General features: G+C 38.9%; 1 protein-coding gene across 1 annotated transcript in view; it reads right to left on the minus strand.

Moving 5' to 3' along the window:
- The window catches only part of CLVS2 (clavesin 2), a 64,698-nt gene extending 46,742 nt beyond the window's left edge, over positions 1-17,956 (minus strand). The window contains exons 1-3 of the mRNA XM_047759409.1: positions 17,497-17,956; positions 16,186-17,021; positions 3,413-3,587 (exon numbers count right to left, since the gene is read on the minus strand). Coding sequence (XP_047615365.1) covers positions 3,413-3,587; positions 16,186-16,574 — 564 coding nt within the window. The 5' untranslated portion in view covers positions 16,575-17,021; positions 17,497-17,956. The remainder of the gene's footprint in view (positions 1-3,412; positions 3,588-16,185; positions 17,022-17,496) is intronic.
- Between the last annotated feature and the right edge of the window lie 2,176 nt (positions 17,957-20,132).

Raw genomic sequence — 20,132 nt, forward strand, 5'->3', positions numbered from 1 at the left:
TGTGTACCTATCATCTGAGCACTAAAAGAAAAGTGTGGTATTTTTCAAACTCCCAAAGTCAATCGTCTTTAAGTCTTCACAGTCTAGGTAGTTACTGAATTGTCAGAAAACCAGCACACATCCCGAAATATATGCCACCTGAAAAATGAGCTTATCCACATCAATTTCTTCAATCATTAATATCACCTGCTAGGTGCAAGATGTATCATTTCTAATACAATGCTTTAAAATTGGTATAAATGAATAGACCGGCATCCAAATAAGTTAAGTAATTTGCCCAAGTATTTGATATGCAGCAGGACTGCCATCTAAACCCATGTCTGCCTGCCTCTGTAGCCCATTCTATTTCCACCCCTCAATAGTGTCTCTCTATTGGCCTTGTACTATGATCATAGGTGGACCTTAAAGCAATGGTATATGTTTTTATCCAAAGTGTAAGGTGCTATCTCTAGCTGGGTCACTCAGAGTACTCTTTTGCTTGAAGAAAAAGAGGATTGGTGTGTGTGTGTGGATAGGCAGGTTATATAGTCACCTCAAAAGGAAGAGAGATGGGTCCTCTTTGAAACACAATTACATCCCATTAATAATACACATCAGTAAAGTAAGTTTTTTCCCCGGCACTAAACCCATTGGTAGCTTTTCTTATTTTTGGATCAATTCCCTAAGTTTTTTTTTTGTTTTTTTTTGCCTAAATAAAAGTAACATTATCGCAGAATGATGACATGACATAAATTTCACTGAGTTATTTAAAATGTTATCACCTCTTGATTTCCCTGAATAATTGAAGGGGGTTGATATGGTGTTAGTGACGGTCTTAGTGATAGTAGTAGTTGTTTTTAACAACCTAAAATTATGTATCTTTATACATTTTATGGTCTTACGTAAATCAAAAACATGTTTATTTATGCTCTGTATGAAACATATATTATACGAATAATACTTATCATATAATAAGTGCAAAATAAAACAGTCTTAATTAGGAAAGTCAGAAAATGTCACTTCAGGAGTTCCCGTCGTAGCACAGTGGTTAACGAATCTGACTAGGAACCATGAGGTTGCGGGTTCGGTCCCTGCCCTTGCTCAGTGGGTTAAGGATCCGGCATTGCCGTGAGCTGTGGTGTAGGTTGCAGACGCGGCTCGGATCCCGCGTTGCTGTGGCTCTGGCGTAGGCCTGTGGCTACAGCTCTGATTAGACCCCTAGCCTGGGAACCTCCACATGCTGCGGGAGCAGCCCAAGAAATAGCAAAAAGACAAAAAAAAAAAAAAAAAAAGAAAATGTCACTTCAGTATAAAACTAATATGAAATCATACATGTCACAATGGAGCATATTTAGCACATCTTATATTGCTATTCAGAATCTCTATTGTTCCTAAATATCGATATAGACATAGACACAGATACACATAGAGAGCATTTAAAAATCAATTTGAACAGAGAAAATCTGAGTTGAAAAATTAGTAACATGTCAAATTTATCCCCAGGAGGCGCTCCCTTCTTTTAAGTGGCTTCCTAATTGGTAATCAGGAGGAATCAACCCTGGCCACTCAGTGTGGATCCTGGGGGAAAGGAAAGGGGGTTGTAACTCTGATGAGGAGCAGAGATAAGGTGGTTCAGCACAGGTTCCTGAGGGAGGGGCACCATTTTCCTAACACAAGCACAGAGGTTTAATCCGACTGAGTTCCCGTTGTGTTGACCCTCAGCAATTAACAGAGCTTGATCGGGGCTGTGGGTAATGAGTAAGCTCCCAAACATGTCCAAATGGTTGGTTTTTTCTCCAGCAATGACTTATTAGATTACTATTAAGTGATTCCATAAAGTATGTAAATTTGGCAAACAGCAAGATACTGAGTCTATCTCTGAGGTGCTTTTTTTCCTTCAATTTTTTCGGAAATAATATACGTTCTCCAGTTCTTCATGTGTTGAAAGCCTAGCCTACGCCTCATGTTAGTTAAGTAGGGGTCACAATTATAAAAGGATAGGTTACCATTCCGTGTTAAGTACTGTGGTTGGTGGTAAACAATTTTCTCTACAAAGTGAAGATCACTTTATACACTGCTGGCAATAGGGCAGAATTAGGACTGATTCTACATGACATAGATATTTCCAAACACATGCCCTCTCCAAACCCTTATTAACTGTCTCTATAGAGTTGAACAAGTGTTGTTCAAGATAAGGTAAGAGCAAGGCTGACTCACCAAGAGCAAGTCAGGAAAACTGCATCAGGAAAAACCTATTCAGAGAAAAGGATCTGTGTGTCTTATTCACTACAGAGCCAAAACCCAAACTGTGAATTCAATTTGGTTACAATGTCCTGTTGCTTGGAGAAGTGACCTTTTTAGGAGACCATCATCCATCAATTTAAGCGCCAAGAGACGCAGTCAGAAATTATTATAAAGTAGAGTTCTAGATGATTTTGGTTACTCAACTTAAAAAAAAAATCTAACATGTAGCCTAATGGATAAATGACAAAGATAAAATAAGCTCTTTTTGTGATATTTTCAATGCCAAAAGTTACAAAAATTAACTGTTGCAAATTTCTAAAATGCATGTGGAACATACTGATAATAAATACTGAATAACATCACTCAAGAATTAACTTGCAAATCTTTTTAAGTATTTAAATTTTATTCCATAAATATTGTCTATAAAGTAGCATAAAGCAAAGTACAGAAAGAGCAGGACATCCTAAAAGTTAAAAAAAGTTGTCAACATTAGGTTTATGACATGCCACTAAATAATAACTGATTTTCCATTGTATAATTCCTAACCAGTTCAGTGTCATTCATTGGAAGATGTAACATCCCTATGTCAGTTCCACATGATGGTGCTTACAAACACAGACACACACACAGAGAGCAACCAAAACCCGAATTCAGTCTAAAAAAGTAATTCAAAACAGTGATTTCATATCTTAGATACCAAAAAAAAAAAAAGAAAGTCGATTGACTGGCTTTCTAACAGTGATTGGGCAACATGAAGATATTGCTAATCATATCCCAAATTCACCAGGTTAAATAGAATAATGAACCAAATATTTAGCTAATTAAGAACTATACACAGAGAAGGAAAGAGAAACAAACAAGCAAACACAAGCCTAGATCGTTAATAACTCAAAGCCAGAATATTCGCTTGAGTTGATTATCAAGATAAAAATCCCAGATCATCTCCAGCATTTATGTTTAGACATAATGAGGGCTTAGGCCAAGTATCACAAACTTCCATTCGTTAAAAGGCCCACATCTTTTAGCTTTTCTTCCATAACCTTTTGTCCAATTAGTGTTTTATCGTTTGTGCTTGAAAATTAGTTTTTAAATGTGTTTTTATTATTCTTTAAATAAGACATTTTATTATTCTACCACAGATAATTCAAACATGGCAGACTGAGAAAAGGGATAATTTGAAAATCATTACCTGAAGGCCTTCAATAGCCAATCGCAGCATGCTTGGTGTAAGTTTAGAGGCTTGCTTGAAGGTGAAGTTACTCCAGTCTATGATCAAAACAAATCCATTGACTTGAAGCTCAGGATCTTCAATCATGGCTTCTAAAGAGAGTAGGATGGCACGCAAAATATCCACCAGTGTGTACCTATCAGCAACGGAAAAGTACTGCATCGAATCTGACAACCACTTTTGCAGAAAATTTACAAAGTTTTTAGCACACTTAAATTTACCTTTGAAATACCTCAGGAATCTTAAGGAGATGATTTTGGTTAAAATTATGACATTCACTTTATTCACAGTACTCAGGGGATATAGAAGAATTTAACATGCATTCTACCAAAACCAAACTCCAATCTTTTGAAAAATACTATAGTTCGTTTCATATTTTACCACCACTTCCTTTACTTCCAGGTCTTCCTATGATTTTATAAAATCTCACTTCAACAACCCTAAAAACTAGGCACGATATTTTTTTTCAGCTCAAGAATGATCTCAATAGTATTGACATTTCCTATCTTCACATTTGGAAAATTTGAGAATAAGATTTGATTGAAGGTGTTTCATCAATAAACCACCACACTATAGCTAAACAACTATGGTTAAAAGTGTCAACAGATTTTAATTACCTGTGTTGAGCTATATCATAAAGAGAAAAGAGAAGACAAAAACAAATGTGAGATGGACAGAAAAAAAGGGAGGTCAATGAAAATAAAAGAGAAAATGTACCTATTATTACTTAGGCCATCCAAATTTAGGGGTTGAGTCTTTATCTCTTTATGCCTTGCAACCTAGCATAGTGCCTGGCACACTGTAGAAACCTAAGAAATGCTCTTTACTTTCCTATAAAATGGAACTAGACTATAGTGCAAAGATATTTATGTAGATTAAGACACTTCCTGAGCAAAGTCAGCAAAAGTAAGGACAAAGAGAAAAAGAAGCCAAATTTGAGAAGTATTTTAGAGGGAAACTTGTTAAAATTTAATACTTAATTGGGACTAAGACTGAGGGACGAGTAAAAGACGACACACAGATTCTAGCTTCAGAGCCCGAGTAAATTTAAAAATCTTTCATCAAAATCAATAATGCAAAAAGAAAATACAGTTGAGGATGGCTGGAAATGTGGGATTTGGCATAGAATCTATCATATTTGAGAAATATGTATCCCAGAAAGATATCAAATAAACATCCCAAAAAGAAAATCCCAAACTCAGGAGAGAGCTCAGGGTTGAAAATTCCATAATCAAAAGCATACAGATCCTAAGTTCAAGGAAGTGAAGGTGGCAATGCAATCAGAGCTGAGAGGAAAGTGAGATAATGATTCTAAGAGGGAATCCCAGCATTTCAAGAGGAATTAATAAATTTATGAAAGATGTTAACAATTTTCCATTTTTAGCAGCCTGTATTTCAAGTTTATTTTTCTCCTCAGACATCCAAGCAGAGGTGTCCAGGAAAGGCTAGGGAAAGAAATCCTAAATAGGTTTAGATAACATTAAAAAAAGAAAGAAAAACGTGAAGAGGCAGTCATTTGTCCTTGAGGACAAAGGAAGGTCCTGAACCCACCAGCTCCTATGGACACACCTAACCCACAACTACAAGAAATTCCTAAAACTGAGTTCCCCTGTCAAGTTTATAATTCATCTCCTGATCCAAAATTTTATTCCCTTTCTTGCCCCCTCTGACCTAAATCCTGTGCTAAGAGAACTAATCAGCAAGAGTCAGATGACTAAAATTGCTATTGTAGATATCACCATTAACATACAAATGCAAGTCTTTCCTCCAGGGTAAGAGGAGCCATCCAGTCCCCAAGCCATGGACCACCTGCCCAGAAAATTGTAAGCCAGAGACATCTTGATTCCTGAAACTACTATTAAGGGAGGTCAAAGAAATGTCACCAAGACAATGATTAATCCCAACTTCATCATTTTTCCCCTTTAAAAAAAACCCCAACTCAAAGACCAGGTTGGAGTGGATCTGAGACTTATTTCCCACCCCCTCCCTTGGGGCCCTTAAATAAACACTTCCTTTGCTGAAGGAAAAAAAGAAAGGAAGGAAGAAAGGAAGAAAAAGAAGGAAGGGAGGGAGGGAGGGAAGGCAGGACGAGGAAGGAAGGAAGGAAGGGAAAGAAAGAAATCCTGTCCTCAGGGAAGAGGTGGGATGGGGGTGGGGATGGGGAGGGGGGGATGGATCAGGAGTAGAAGTCATTGGTATTTAGTGGGAGCGACAGGCTCACCAGGAAGACAGTATGAGACTGTGAGGACATGTGAGGGAGTAGTTCTATTTTTACTACTAAAAACATTTGGAGGCGAATGGAGAAAGCAGAGTTCAGAAAAGAAGGAATAATTAACAGTGAAACCTCAGGCAGTTTCTCATTTTCTCTGGGCCTCGATTCCTCATCTGTAAATTAAGTAGTTTGGAACAGACCTTCTTTAGGGTCCCAACATGAATCAAGCGAAGGGCATGGTGTCAGAAGTCTTTAAGATGGAAACTCTTCCTTGTTCCTCATTAGCTGGGTGGCCCCAGATGTGTCAACAATTTGTAATTCTGATACTTAGATCCCTTATGTGAGAAAAAATGAAAAGTACCTATGATTATCTTACTGGCAGTGGTGAGGTGGGAGGAAGGGGAATGAGAAAGGAAGTCAAAGATATGCTTGAGCGGAAAGCAGGTGCACAATGCTAGGTATAAAGCCTCTTTTCAGGACAGTGGGTTGGAAGATACACACAAAGCATACTCTGGATTGTAATAGTAACCATAGATATAGTGTACGAGGCATGGTATAATCAAAACTAAAGAATGTTTGGGGAGTTCCTGTTGTGGCTCAGAGGTAACGAACCTGACGAGAACACAGATCTCATTGCTGGCCTTGCTCAGTGGGTTGGGGATCCAGTGTTGCCATGAGCTGTGGTGTAGGTCGCAGATGCAGCTCAGATCTGGTGTTGCTGTGGCTGTTGGTGTAGGCCCAGGAGTTGAAGCTCTGATTCGACTCCTGGCCTGGGAACTTCCATATCCTGTGGGTGTGGCCCTACCAAAAAAAAAAAAAAAAGAAAGAAAGAAAAGAAAAAAGAAAAAGAAAAAAAAAATATGTGCTTATAAATTTTACTTAAAAATTAATGATGATCTTTAGACAGCTTATTACTACTGTGAAAGGCAAAGATCATGAGATTATTTTGAAACCACTTGAAAGTGTACATGCTATTTACAGGCCTAAGGATATAAGGATATGGCATCCCCAAATATATATATAAAAGTTTAAAATAAAACTTCTTGTAGAGCTCTGTAATGTATTTGTCCTTAAGTCTGTGAAATATGGGTGGCTAAATACCTTTATCTGTCACTTTATAACTGGGTTATCTTCTTTTTAAATATAATAGCCTAACACAGTATTATGACCAAAAGCCTATAAACCTACACAGAGTGGAAAGGTGGAACAGCAAGTCTGTACATCTAGTTAAAATTTAGACACCCCCCAAAAAAATATTCAATTTATTTTCTGAAATTTATAATAATATCAAAGTTAAGAAAATTTAAAATTATAACAATACAACTTAGACCTTCCCATTAGGATCATTCTTATGTTACCTATAAGACTACCAAATAGCATTAGGTAAAACTCGAATCTGATATTGGCTTTAGAAGAATAATGATTTGTATGCAGTAAGAATAAACCACAGCACCAGTAAGGGCTGAAAATACAAACAATTTGTTTTAAGTAACACATTTTAAGTATGGTTTTCCAGAACTATGCCAAATCAAGAGATAAGCTTACATACATATAATTAATCCAAAGGAAATAAATAAGGCAAATCCCAGAATCATTAAAGAAGAAAAGTAGGTTTGCAAAGGTTTCAAGAGTAAATCTAACCAATGAGTTTCCTATTTAGAACCTTCTTCCAAAAACGAGAATTAAATAAACTTTATATACATAACATTAATATATAAGCTTAATAAAAGAAGCATAAAACATCCTAGCTAACTGCATTCTAAGGGCAGGTCAAGACCACTCTTGAAACTCCAATCCTCTGTTGTCAAACATGTCACATTACTACCATTAGCAACTCAGCAGGTTCATCCTAAACCAGACATTATTACATGAGATCTTGCCAAAGTCTAGAAAATATCTTCCCCCAAAATGGAGCATCTTATGATTTTCCCGTCTTCAGGAATCCTACTTTCATTAATCTCTTTGAAACTAGTTTTTACCTGCAATATTTTAGAAATTAGAGGTCATTACAATAAGTATTTCACAAGTTCAAGTTCAGGCTTTACACCCCAATTACAGTAGCTGTTCTTCTCTTCTCTGTTGAAAGAAAGCCATAGACAACAAACCAGCACATTAATGGAGCTCTTGACTCCTGGTCATACTCCCCCAAGTAGCATTAGGTAAAGCCTGAGTCTGAAATCAATTTGGAGAGGATGAAATAATGACAACAGTGAGAAATTTTGCAACTGACACACAGGGTTATGTAGACCATTGCTCTTGAAAGAAATCAAAGCTGTTAACACACACTAAAAAATATTTTTTTCCTATTACTACCACTGCAATCAAGAGCAGGAAAGCTTCTCCTGCCTCTGCCCTTGCAAGGTTTTGGGGAGCTACCTGGCTGGTGTACGTCTCCTAGGGTTCACAGTATCTCATCCTGTACTAGAGCTTACAATCAGTGCAAAGAACAACCTAAATCACAAACAGGTCATTTCCTTCCTTACTCTCCAATGCTTTCTTTTAGCCTGACAAGGAAAAACTGGCATGTTGACATCACAGTGAGCAGCACGACAGCAAGCAGTTTCCCTTTGTCACCAAGTCAATCAGACATTATTAAATTCTTCATTAAGGATGCCCCCAACCCTCAGTTTTCATTAAGACACATTTTCTAAAGTCTGAAGTACTTTGTGTTAGAAAGGTGCCAGAGGGAGAGTCAAAGGAGAAGAATTACCTTTAATAATGCCTCAGGATATCGTTAGTACAAAAGTTGATGAATTCAACAGGGTATTTTATATCACTGAGTGATAATAATAATATCCCTATCTGTATAATCATTTAAGATTTCCAAAGCAATTTCAAATGCATTATCTTAATCTCAAAATAAGCTAAAGTCTCTGTGCTTGGCTTAGTTCCTATTATTTAAGAGACGAGGACACAGACGAAGTCTCAGAGAATTTTAGAGGTGAAGACAACAGGGTCTCAGAGAATTCAGACAGTTTGTACAAAATCACTATGGGAGTAAAACTGGAAGTGTAGATGAGAAGCCAGGGCTTTCTCACACCACAGTGCCCTCCATTTCTCAGGGAGCCTAGACCTAGAACAAAGCTTGACGAATAGGTTTTCTGTTTTTTCATGTCTCAGTGATGTAATGTGTGTCAGAAGATGGATCAGAAAGTCAAAACCAACATGGCGCCAGGCAAGGTACCAGGGCAGCTCCAGCCTGGTCCCAGCAAGGAGCTGTGGCAAAGAAAAAGTAACAAGACATTCATGAGACTCAAGATGGGAAGGGGCTAAATCTATAAACCTTGGAATAAATACTAACTGCAAAATAATCTTTCATCTGCTTTGTATCACTAGGCAGAGGAAATTAGCTGTCTCAGCCTTGCTTTAATTTAACTGCTATTGAAATGCAGGTGAGTGAGAACGAGAGCATCATTGGAAATGAAACAGCTAGAGGAAAAATATCTTTCTTTGGGGAAAAAAAGTTTTAAAAAATGTGCACCTACTGCCACCAAAGTAAAATATACTGAAAAGAAATAAAACAAAGTTGTGCTGGAAAAATAGGAACATCAGAAAGGCAACTCTATCTCAGGGCAGAATACTCTATCTAAGCAAGTGTTTGCTTAGCTGCTTAGTACAATCTTTGCCTCCAGAATATTAATTCCACCAAAGTAACTTTCATTGCCTAACTGTCTATATTCTGATATTTAATTAAGATTTTCAAAACCATATGTGAATTTTTTTTAATTATCAGAACTTGCTTTTTGAACGTAATTATATTGAATTATTCTTTCCCAGCTTTATGTTGGTTAACTATCTATACACATAAGAAAGTTTGACCTGTTCTCTTACTAGTTGTGTGGTTATGGGTGAAAAACTTAACTTCTCTGTGCCTCAAGTTGCCTCAGTGCAAAATATGGATATTAACAGGACCTATCTGGTATGACTGTGATAAAGATTTCATAAATTAATGCTTGCAAAGTGCTTAGAATAGTGCCTCACACATAGTGTATGCTATAAAAAGTGCTTTAAAATGAATGAACTATTCACAATAGCCAAGATATAGAAACAAGCCAAATGTCCATCAACAGATGATTGGATTAGGAAGATGTGGTGTATATATATATATATATACAATGGAATACTACTCAGCCATAAAAAAGAACAAAATAATGCCATTTGCAGCAACATGGATGGAACTAGAGATTCATACTGAGTGAAGTAAGTCAGAAAGAGAAAGACAAATACCATATGATATCACATATTTGGAAACTAATATACACCACAAATGAACCTTTCCACAGAAAAGAAAATCATGGACTTGGAGAATAGATTTGTGGTCGCCAAGGGGGAAGGAGAGGGAGTGGGGTGTATTGAGAGCTTAATGGATGCAAATTATTGCTTTTGGAATGGATTAGCAATGAGGTCCTGCTGTGCAGCACTGAGAACTATGTCTAGTTACTTATGATGGAGCATGATAATGTGAGAAAAAAGAATGTACACATATATGTGTAACTGGATCACCATGCTGTACAGTAGGAAAAAAAATTGTAAATGAAGTGATTAATTAAAATGAAAAAATAAAAGGTTGAATCACATTACCTAAGCAGGCGATGTTCCTTCTACACAATGCTCTGAGCAGCCTGCTGTTGCCCTCTAGCCTGATCTTCCAGCACTGGCAGACAGTACCCTCATTAAGCACTTACTACTGCTCTGGTAGTTATTTAGCTTTTCATGTTTTTTTCTTCCCAGAGAGGTTGTATGTCCCTTGGTGGTATAAAGAATATGTTATGTCTTTTTTTGCCCCTAGCACATATTAAATTTCTATGTATGTAGCAAATGCTGGATGAAAGTGTACTTTTGAAAACATTGATTTGAATCAAGTACTGTTCACTCAGTTTATTTGATGTCATAAGGACCCAACCAACATACAGGGACATCTTTTCCCTCATGTCAGTAGTTCCACTTACTACGCTGATGAAATTTATGTACCTGCCTTCAATGATGTAGAAGAGTTCAATATTTTTTCCAGAATGAAGGACATGTATTAATTTACTAAAGATAATTTATTAATTTAAAAACAGTTGGCCCCCATTTTAAAATATCTTTAAATATTTCTTTTAAGGCATCCTTTCAGAGCACTGCAGTAACATCAAATCCTTTGCTTCTTTTCAATTTTATTTAAAGTTGCATATTTGGAACATGAAAATAGCCTGGTTTGGGCCAGACCCAATCAACGTCCTACTGAAGGTTGGCACTCTTGGTCATTGCTGTTGTTTCAGGATTATTTCACTAATTACTGCATAATTGCCCTAGTTTTTAGAGACTGTCCTATTTTTTTTTAGAGATTTGTTCCAATATTATGCTAACATTTCTCAGGGTAATTTTTTTTCTCCCATTTTCCATGTATAAACTATGGCCATATTTTGGAATAAGCTCCAGTTCCCAGAGTATTTATTTAAAGAGCATCCCTATCAGGAAGCAATACAGAAGCCCTATGGAATCCACACCTGCCATTTCTAGCACTGAACCAATCGCAAAATTATCCATTATATAGCCCAGCAGTACCTCTAGGATTTTGAAGATAAGGATTCCTGACCCTGCCAAGATATATGACACTATGAAACAAAAAGTTGAGAGATATTTAAAATATTTAAATATATGTTAAATATGTTAAAAATATTGAAATATTTTAACAAACGGAGCCAATACTTGAAAAAAAAAATCACACGCCTCCCAAATTAAGCCTCCTTTTATGCTTGTTTTTTTTAATTTAGCAAGTAAGTGTGTTTCTCCCTAATTATCTAGTTGATTGCCCCTGTCTGTTTTAGTCTATTTCTAGTCATGTTATTTTATTTTAGATTTCATTTTATTTTAGCAAATATGTATAGTCTATGGCTATTTTTAAAATTTTGAGCCACCATCGTCATAACCTTCTTTTGTTTTGAAGACTGGCCACATTATTTTAATAAATGAGAGCACAATCATAATTCAAACTGAAGTTCCAAATATCTGGCCATTTGTATAGCATTTTATTGCCCTTGTATAAGAAAAGCCACACAATAGGATCAAACAAACTGACAACAATACATTTTTTAGGTAAATTCCAGGATATGTTAGAGGATCATAGCACTGTCTCACCCATCAGTCTTCTAGTCCTTTCCAGAATTCAGTAATCTAAGTGATAATCAATGTCCATTATGACCAGCCAAACATAGTACAAGGCAGTCAGTGCTTTCTGAATTTCCACAGTGTTAGAATCATTTTTAACATCTCTGTATTTAATTGTTTTCTTGTGGTTATTAACCAGATTCCAGATAAATAGTTGTCTGCTGTACTAAGTATAGAGAACTACTTTGTAAGTCTAAGGAGATAAAATACTACTTTCAGGCTAACTGACAAATCCCTCAGACCAACTATCAGAATATATATCATCATATGTTTCAGGTGACACAATTTACTCATGAACATTCCCAATGATTACGTGCCAGTAAATTTCAACTTCTCAGATGTCTGTGTATGCCCTAGGGTCTAGACCACAATCTACATTCATTTTAAACTTCCTTTTCTTAAGGTAATATACTCTATTCTAGCTTCTTGGTGCATTATCACACTCTGTTGATGAAATTGGGTGGACAGCTGGAAGGTATCTGCTGAGTCCTAAGCAGGGCACTGTCACTCAGGAAAGAAATACAGCATGTAACGCATGGAGAGTAACTGCATCGCTGCGTAGCAGTGGAAAAATCCAATTGTTTTTAATTTTGTGAAATTTGCTTTTATTTTCACAAATTATGTTAGACAACTTGAAAGAAGATAAAAATGTATGAATGTTTCCCAGGAGTAGCCTGCTCAATAAATGTCATCTGAACCTGTTCTACGGTTTCTAAAAGGAACCACAGACCGCCCTGAAAGTCATTTTGACATTTCATTATTTCAATTATTTTTTTAAGATTTATTAGAAGGTGGGTATGCTGTAAACATTATTTTACTTAGTCTTCCTGAAGATTCCATATTTCTTGTAAAGGCTTTGGAAGTGGTCCATTTATTTGCAATAACCTGAAACTGACCTGCACTATACTGCAGCAGAAAAGGACACTATTTTATTTATAGTTACCATCTCACACACATTTACAGTTTCCAGTCTCCTGAGACGCACAGAAAACTGTCCTAAAAATTTAATAGAGGGGAAAGTATATATCATATAACTTCCTACTTAGAATCCTTCTTTTAAAAACTTCATGACTCAATTCAACTCCACGAACATTTACTGAACATTAACTCTAGTTCAGGTGCTATTATAATGATATGCAGCTTAGTCTTTGTTGTTGTTGTTATCTAGATCAGTTATTTCAGAGGTCTTTACAACTTTTTTTTCAAAATTCACAAAAAATCTTGACTTTTCCCCCTTTGGGAAATTGAAAATGACCTATTTTCTAAATAAAGGGACACATTTCTATCTCATTTCTGGAATTTCCCTGTGAAACCCTGGACAATTTCCACCTATTCTCTCTTTAAAACAATGTTATTTGGTTTCTTTTAAAATGTTACTTTTAAAAAAAAAAAGTTGTTGAAAGCCAAATAACTCACTGAACAGCTCCAGGAAAGTGGTCAGAATTCTGTTCAAGGGTACAGCCTACCTGAGGGACCCAGGTTGTTTGGACTGGCAGATCAGAGCAGGAAGGTGGGAACACCTGACTCACAGAACAAGGGAGGGATGAGAAGCAGGAAATTTTGGCACATGGCACAGCCACCTAAGAGAGCAATAGTCAGGTAAACATCTAGAAATTGTGGCCAAGACTTCTGCAGGAAATCAGATAAGCCTTGAAGCTGTAGAGTGGAGGAAGGAAGGGGATTCAGGCCAAAGGTAGGAAAAGGGCCAGTTGACACCCTGCTTCTGTAGAAAGGTAGTTGTCCTGCAGGTTTCAGAGCAGAGCAGAGACAGCCCTTATGCACATCTCCCAAGGATAAAGGTTTACAGAGGATGCCAAGAGGATGGACCTGTTTTTCCACTTGTCCTTGGCTATTTGTATGGAGACCTGGGATGGGGGGGCAGGCAGGGAGAAGGAGAGACTTTTTTTTCAAGGGTCACACCTGTGGCACATGGACGTTCCCAGGCTAGCGGTCAAATTGGAGCTGCAGCTGCCAACCTATGCCACAGACACAGCAACACCAGATTTGAGCCATGTCTGCGACCTACACCCCAGCTCACAGCAACGCAGGATCCTTAACCCACTAAGCAGGGCCAGGGATCAAACCAGCCTCCTCATGGAGAGATACTAGTTGGGTTCATTACTACTGTTGAGCCACAACAGGAACTCCAGGAGGGACTTTTTTTAAAGAATATAAAAGGAGGAAACAACTGAATCTTAGACAAGCTCTAAATAACTTGTATACCTTTTGACCTTAATGTACTATAATTTCTTGATCATACCTGTTCATTCCCACCAGGGAAAAAGAATTCTAAATTATTAGTCTACAGGTCCTGATAAGGTATTTTTACAGGACATAGCTTTTCATTTTTAACGTCACATGTATGAAATTTTAATATTTAATATTTTGTGTAGATTTAAATAAATAGTTCCATATATCAATTAATAAGTCTCCTCTCATTTTGGATTTCCAGGGAGATATATTTTAATTACTAGTAACGTATCCTTTATGTGAAAGCATGAGATAGACAGCTAAAACATAGTTTCTTTAGAATATCCAAAATAATCACCTTCCCATATTCATGAGAAATAGAAGTCACTTTCATCTTAATTAGGTTTATGAATCAATGTGAATATTAGCTCATTTACAGAAATAAATGAAAATAAGTCTGATGTACATTCATATGTCTCTAAGTGCAATCTGCCTCCCTAGAGATATATTTAACAGCCTCTAAGACATATTTAAATATACAATTTCCACAGCCCCCATTTCATGGTAGTTCAACAAACAAAGTTCCATTCTAACTAACATGTGAAATATTAGGTTCTTTCTTGAATAAAGTTTTTCAAATTTGATACATGCAATCATTGGTTTGTATGACACTACAATGTAACTTTTAGATGAGATGAAAACTTTTTAAAGAGAAATTGTGGTCAAAGAATGGCATTTCATGATCCTTTAAACTTTGCCAATTGATAAAAAGAAAAGTAAAATTTCTACACCTAACCAAAGTAAGCAACAAAAACAGAATTCTATTCCCCCACAATAGCTAACTCTTTCCATGAGTTTTTTAGCTTTATGATTTCAGGTAGTAGTTTATATTTACCTAAAAAAATAATTAGAGTAGTTATCAACTTAGAATTACAGGGAAAAAGTGACAAACTGAAGGGTTAAATATTTCTTAAAAATGATTAATTTGCAATCCCAAATCCCAAGACTCTGAGAAGCCTATCTAGAGATCTATAGGATCTATTTCTCTGTGACTGTAAGAGTTCTTCTAAAATTGTTCCAGAGATGGTTGAAACTAACCAGATGCATCGAAAATCGCTGTTCACAGAACTAAAAATACACCAATGTTTTAACAACGAGCTTCTTATGATTCATAATTCTGGTAACATTTTTAAGTTCCATGAAATTTATTTAACTATGAATGTAATGGAAACTACCTTACACAAGAGCCTTTAATCATTTCTTATATCTTTCAATCTAAGAAAATAATTCCTCTGACTGAGGAAGTAGAAGAGCCATTGTCTGTATTTCTCTATTGTAATGTAGATGAAATAAGAATATCTATTAAAAAGGGAGAGAGCCCAAAAAATCTACCAACTGACATATCTGAACATTTTTCACTTCCTTCCAAAAGATGAAAAATCTCTTCAGACAGGAAACACATTCTTTAGATTAGTGACAGGTGTAGAACAAGAACACCAGTCAGCCTTTATTTTCAGTGTCGGCAGGCAAGCTCAGCAACAGAGGGGACAACTCTTCCTTTTCATTGAAGTGACAGGCATCATATTATTCCTTCATCTACACATCACCAAGCAGAAAAGTTCCTAAGCAATAAAACTGTTTGGTCTTGGTTGAGTGTCAGGCTATTCTTTAAAAAAATAAAACTACAGTACTAAACAGAGATAATGATGATGATGATGGTGATGATGGAGAAGAAGACGATTCTAGTTTAAGAATTCCTTTAGGGGAAAAAAAAGAGAGAATTTCTCTAGAAGGAAGGAGGAATTGCTGTCTCCATTCTCATTCTCATTTCTCCACAGAAGAGTAAACTTAGGAGTTGAAAAATTCAGCAGCTTTATTTAGAAGATGAATGATTTAGATTATACAGCACAGTAACATGGTTCAGAAAGTACTTAAAGCTGCAGTAGAAAAATGGGTGCTGTGAAGTAAGAGTTTCAGAGGTAATAATCAAAGTCCCCCTCCCAACCATCCCCCCCCCCACCAGGGTGCCCAACAAAATCTCATTTCCTAGTTTCAGTTTCTCTTTTTTCCTAGCCAAATAAACAAAAACATCAGAGCTGTAAACCTAGGACACTATTCAAGATAAATTCTGGAAAATGGAAGAGTAAAGAAAACCTAGCACAAGCTTCAATTTAGGATTTACCTGCTCTGATCCCAGTTGGCAGCGAAAAGGACTAGAATCTTCCTGCCATAGTGGTCCAGATTGGCCAGGCCCCCAGGGAAGCCATCCTTCAGTGCCTGCTTGATGCCAGGGTCAGTGGCCTTGAAGCTTTTGAACATGTCCAGGTTCTGCTGCCGGTATTCAAAGTATTGCGCCAGGAGGCGGAAGGCCTCAAAGTGATGAAACTTCCTGGCCCGCAAGAAGCGTAAGATGAAGGCATCATCTGTGCGGAGGAAGCCAATGTCCGGCCTGGTGATGACCATATCCCTTACCTCCTGGATGTCCTGGTGCAGTGTGTCTGGGTTCTCGTTGAGCTCCAGGCGGGCTTTCTCCAGGGTCTCAGGAGAGAGACCAGCTTGTAAATGAGTCATTGTTCTGCTTGTTCCTGAGCCTTGCCTTTCTCTTGCTGACTGTCCCACCACAGAACTGACCCTGGCCACCACTGCACCCTGGCTTCCAGACCTCGATGCTGCCGCTTCCTCTTCTTTACAGGAAATGATTCGTCTCGTGTCCAGTCAAGTACCCTGTTGCTCCTGCTTTCCCACACCTCGTCTCTGAAGGTTATAAACTTCTTTCCCCACCCTCTAAAAACAACGTCCCACTTCGAGTCCCTCTTCCCTTTCTTTCAAAGAGATGTGGACCTCTGGCGACCCAGCACTCCTCTTCCTATCCTTTCTCTCTCCTAGCAAAACACCCCTAATTGCACTCAGCACGGGTGGTACTGTCCTCTTCTCTTCCAAGATGTAACAAAAACAACCCCTACGCACATCTCAGCCCCAGCACTGTGATGCCTCTGCGGTCCCCAATGAAGGATGCTCCTGCCAGGGATAACGATGGAAATTCTGATTAATAATAAGGTGGCTCTTTAGCGCTGAGCTCAGGGCGGCGGGGAGAGAGCGTCTTTGCCAGAAGGAAAAAGAGAGAAAGAGAAGGGGGGGGGGATGGAGCTTATTTCTCCTTCTGTTTATTCAAAGATGCTATTTCTAAGACATTTGTTAGATTTTATTTTAAAAGATTATGATCCAATTAGGGAGAGACTGCAGATAGCGCACCTTCCCTCCTCCCCTCCTGGATACACCGTGATCTCATAAGGCACCAGAAGGGGTTTTGGTGGCGTTGGCACCAGCGTGGGTTCCCCCCACCCCACCCCCAACTTCTGCCTTCCTCTAGCCCTTTATTTCAACGGACTTGCTGAAGGGGGGGGGGGGGGGCAGGGAAGGTACATTTCAAATGCGGGTTGGGGGAGGAGAGGGTAGAAAAGAGGAGTGGAGAATAAAATTAAAATATCGCTACCTTTTCTATAAAATCCCAAAGCAAGAAAGAAGAAAGAGCAGCCGGCTCCTACCAGCAAACCCGGAGGCGGGGACGCTAAGCAATGCGGCACTCCCTGGCATCCATCAGCCCCGGCTTCAGTGGCGGCGGCGGCGGCGGCAACAGCAGCATCAACTCCTCTCAGTGGGATGGAGCGAACAGAGAAGAGGGGCAGCAGCGGGAACCCGGGCGGAAGACGCACAGGGGAGCAGCCGCGACCACATCGTCCTCGAGTAGCCTACTACTTCTCTCCGCAGGAGGGGTGGGGAGAGCAGAGCTAGAGCCACCGCTGTCCCAGGTCCTCACCCGGCCCTGCCATTCTCGCCTTCGGAAGAGAAGGAAGGGAGCGGGAATCGAACGCCTGGATGGAGAAGGCCACGCGGGCAGCCGCTGCCTTTGTGCACCCGGAGCCGCCGGGGCCGTGGGCGCGGCGGGGCGGCTGCTGCGGGGCGCGGGCCTCACCCTGTGCGCGCCCCGGCGGCCGGAGTCAGGCGCGCCCCTCCGGGCTGCTGCTGCTGCTGCTGCTGCTGCCGCTGCTGCTGCGGCTCCGGCTGCCGCTGCTAAAAGAGGACTCGGCTCAACCCAACTCCTCTCTAATTATCCCAGCACAGATCTCGCTGCGACGTAAGCACTCGCTGAGTTCGCTCACGCACTCCGCTCCTCTCTCCCAGACTCGTCGGGGTAGGACTGCAATTTCCGTGGCATTCAAATATCCCGAGCCCCAAGTTTAGCGTGCCCCAGGTCCCCGCTCCGGGTCTGGCTAGTTCAGTGGGCAGGGACTGGCCAGGCAGGGCGGCCGCGCCTTGCAGCCTCCCCACACCCCTCTCTCACCCTTTGTGTGCAAGACCCAGGAGCGGCCCGGCCAGTCGCTCTTATAGATGGTAATTCCCATTGACACATATTTTCTAGTTCCTGTAGGAGGTAATTTTGATGGGGAAGGAGTACAGAAACACTTTGTACTCTGCTCATTTCTTGTTGACTGAAATGTTGAATTTAGGAAAGAAGACCAGAGTGATTCCCAAAGCATCGTGCTGATGATTAAGCCTCCGAAGGAACTTATATGAATAGTATATCAATCATAAACTGGCTGCTGAATTCCTATTGAAGAGAATGGAAATGAGCACGGGTGAGACTGTGGGGACGAGTTCTCAGAGGAAGGAAAAATAGGCGCTCCTTGACTTACTTCTCATGTCATAATAAAGCACATATTTCTGGAGACGCATATGATGATTCCCTGAGTTTTATACATCTGTATTCTAGAATCATCATAAATTAACAGGAGTCTTTGAGCATAAGATAACTACGGGTTTGAGGAATAGGAACTTTTTTTTTTTCTATTTTCAAAGCACAGCAGGTATTACTGAGCATGTGATCAAGAGTAACTTTTGACTTACAAAACATTGAATGAGGTCCTGAGTTCAAGTCAACTCAATGTAACAAATATTTACTGTGCTCCGCTTTGAGTGTGTTGTCCTAGAATCTATGGATAGGTGGTCTTAAAGATACAAAAACGTTGTCAAATTTAATGACTATTAGATCTCTCAGATTATAGACACGCTTTGTTGTTGCGCTCAAGGAAATGGTGCTGACAAAGAGAAAGAGGGATGGCAGACCTCTACCTCTGTATTAATTAGGTTAATGCAAAGTAATGTAGGAAGCAGTATAAAAAATAAATTACGCACAGGAGAAATCATACCCACACATAGCCATTACCCTCAAGGAATTAACTCTTATTTTAGCCGCACCCACAGCATGCGGAAGTTTCAGGTCAGGAATTGAACCCAGGCCATGACAGTGAAAACGTGGATCATCCTTAACTTGCTGAGCCAGAAGGGAACTCTAAGGAATTTATATTTTAAAAGAAGGAGGCAGAAAATAAATCGTATAGAGATATGCATGTATTATATATAATATCTATCTATCTATTGATCTATCTGTGATCTATCTATATGTATTCAAGGTCTTCTAGGGTTTTATGTGATTATGACTGTCTAAAGCATTCTGAATTCAATATAAACTGTTAAAAAAATTGGTTCCCATTTCAAAAATTTTTGAAAAATTCGATTTAGGCTAGTATCCTAGAAATGGAAGAAAATGTCTCATATCAACTGTATAAAGAGGTTTTAGCCATCACTAATTTAGAGAGACAGTTTTCCATGGATCTCTTTCTGCATGTCTCATGAGAAGGCCCTAGCTGTCCTTTTTCTGAGAGTACCCTTTCAAGGCTGTACACATAGTGAACAGCCTTGAAGAGCCTTGGAAGCTGGAGATAGTACCTGCATCTGAATGAAGGATAGGTTTTTTTAGAGCTTTAGAAGACAGGAGAAAGGGCAAGGGAGCCTATTTGGTTTCCTTCAACTCAGAGCTGCTTCCTGTAAGACCACCCATTGTGTATGCAAATATAATCTGAGCCTCTTCTCTTAGTCTTCCAGGATTGGCGGCTCAGGGAAACCAGCCTAAAATATGCTGATGCTCACTGTTTGCTGCACCCAAGTCTTTCTTCTCTAACCCAGGAGTTTTGCATCCATGAAACTGTGGCCAGCTAACTTTTTAGCTTGCAAGTAGGGTTAAATCTAAAATCCTTCAAAGTACATAACATGCAATTGCTTAATTTTGTT

The sequence above is a fragment of the Phacochoerus africanus genome, chromosome 2 (assembly GCF_016906955.1).
Source record: "Phacochoerus africanus isolate WHEZ1 chromosome 2, ROS_Pafr_v1, whole genome shotgun sequence".
Taxonomy (NCBI): domain Eukaryota; kingdom Metazoa; phylum Chordata; class Mammalia; order Artiodactyla; family Suidae; genus Phacochoerus; species Phacochoerus africanus.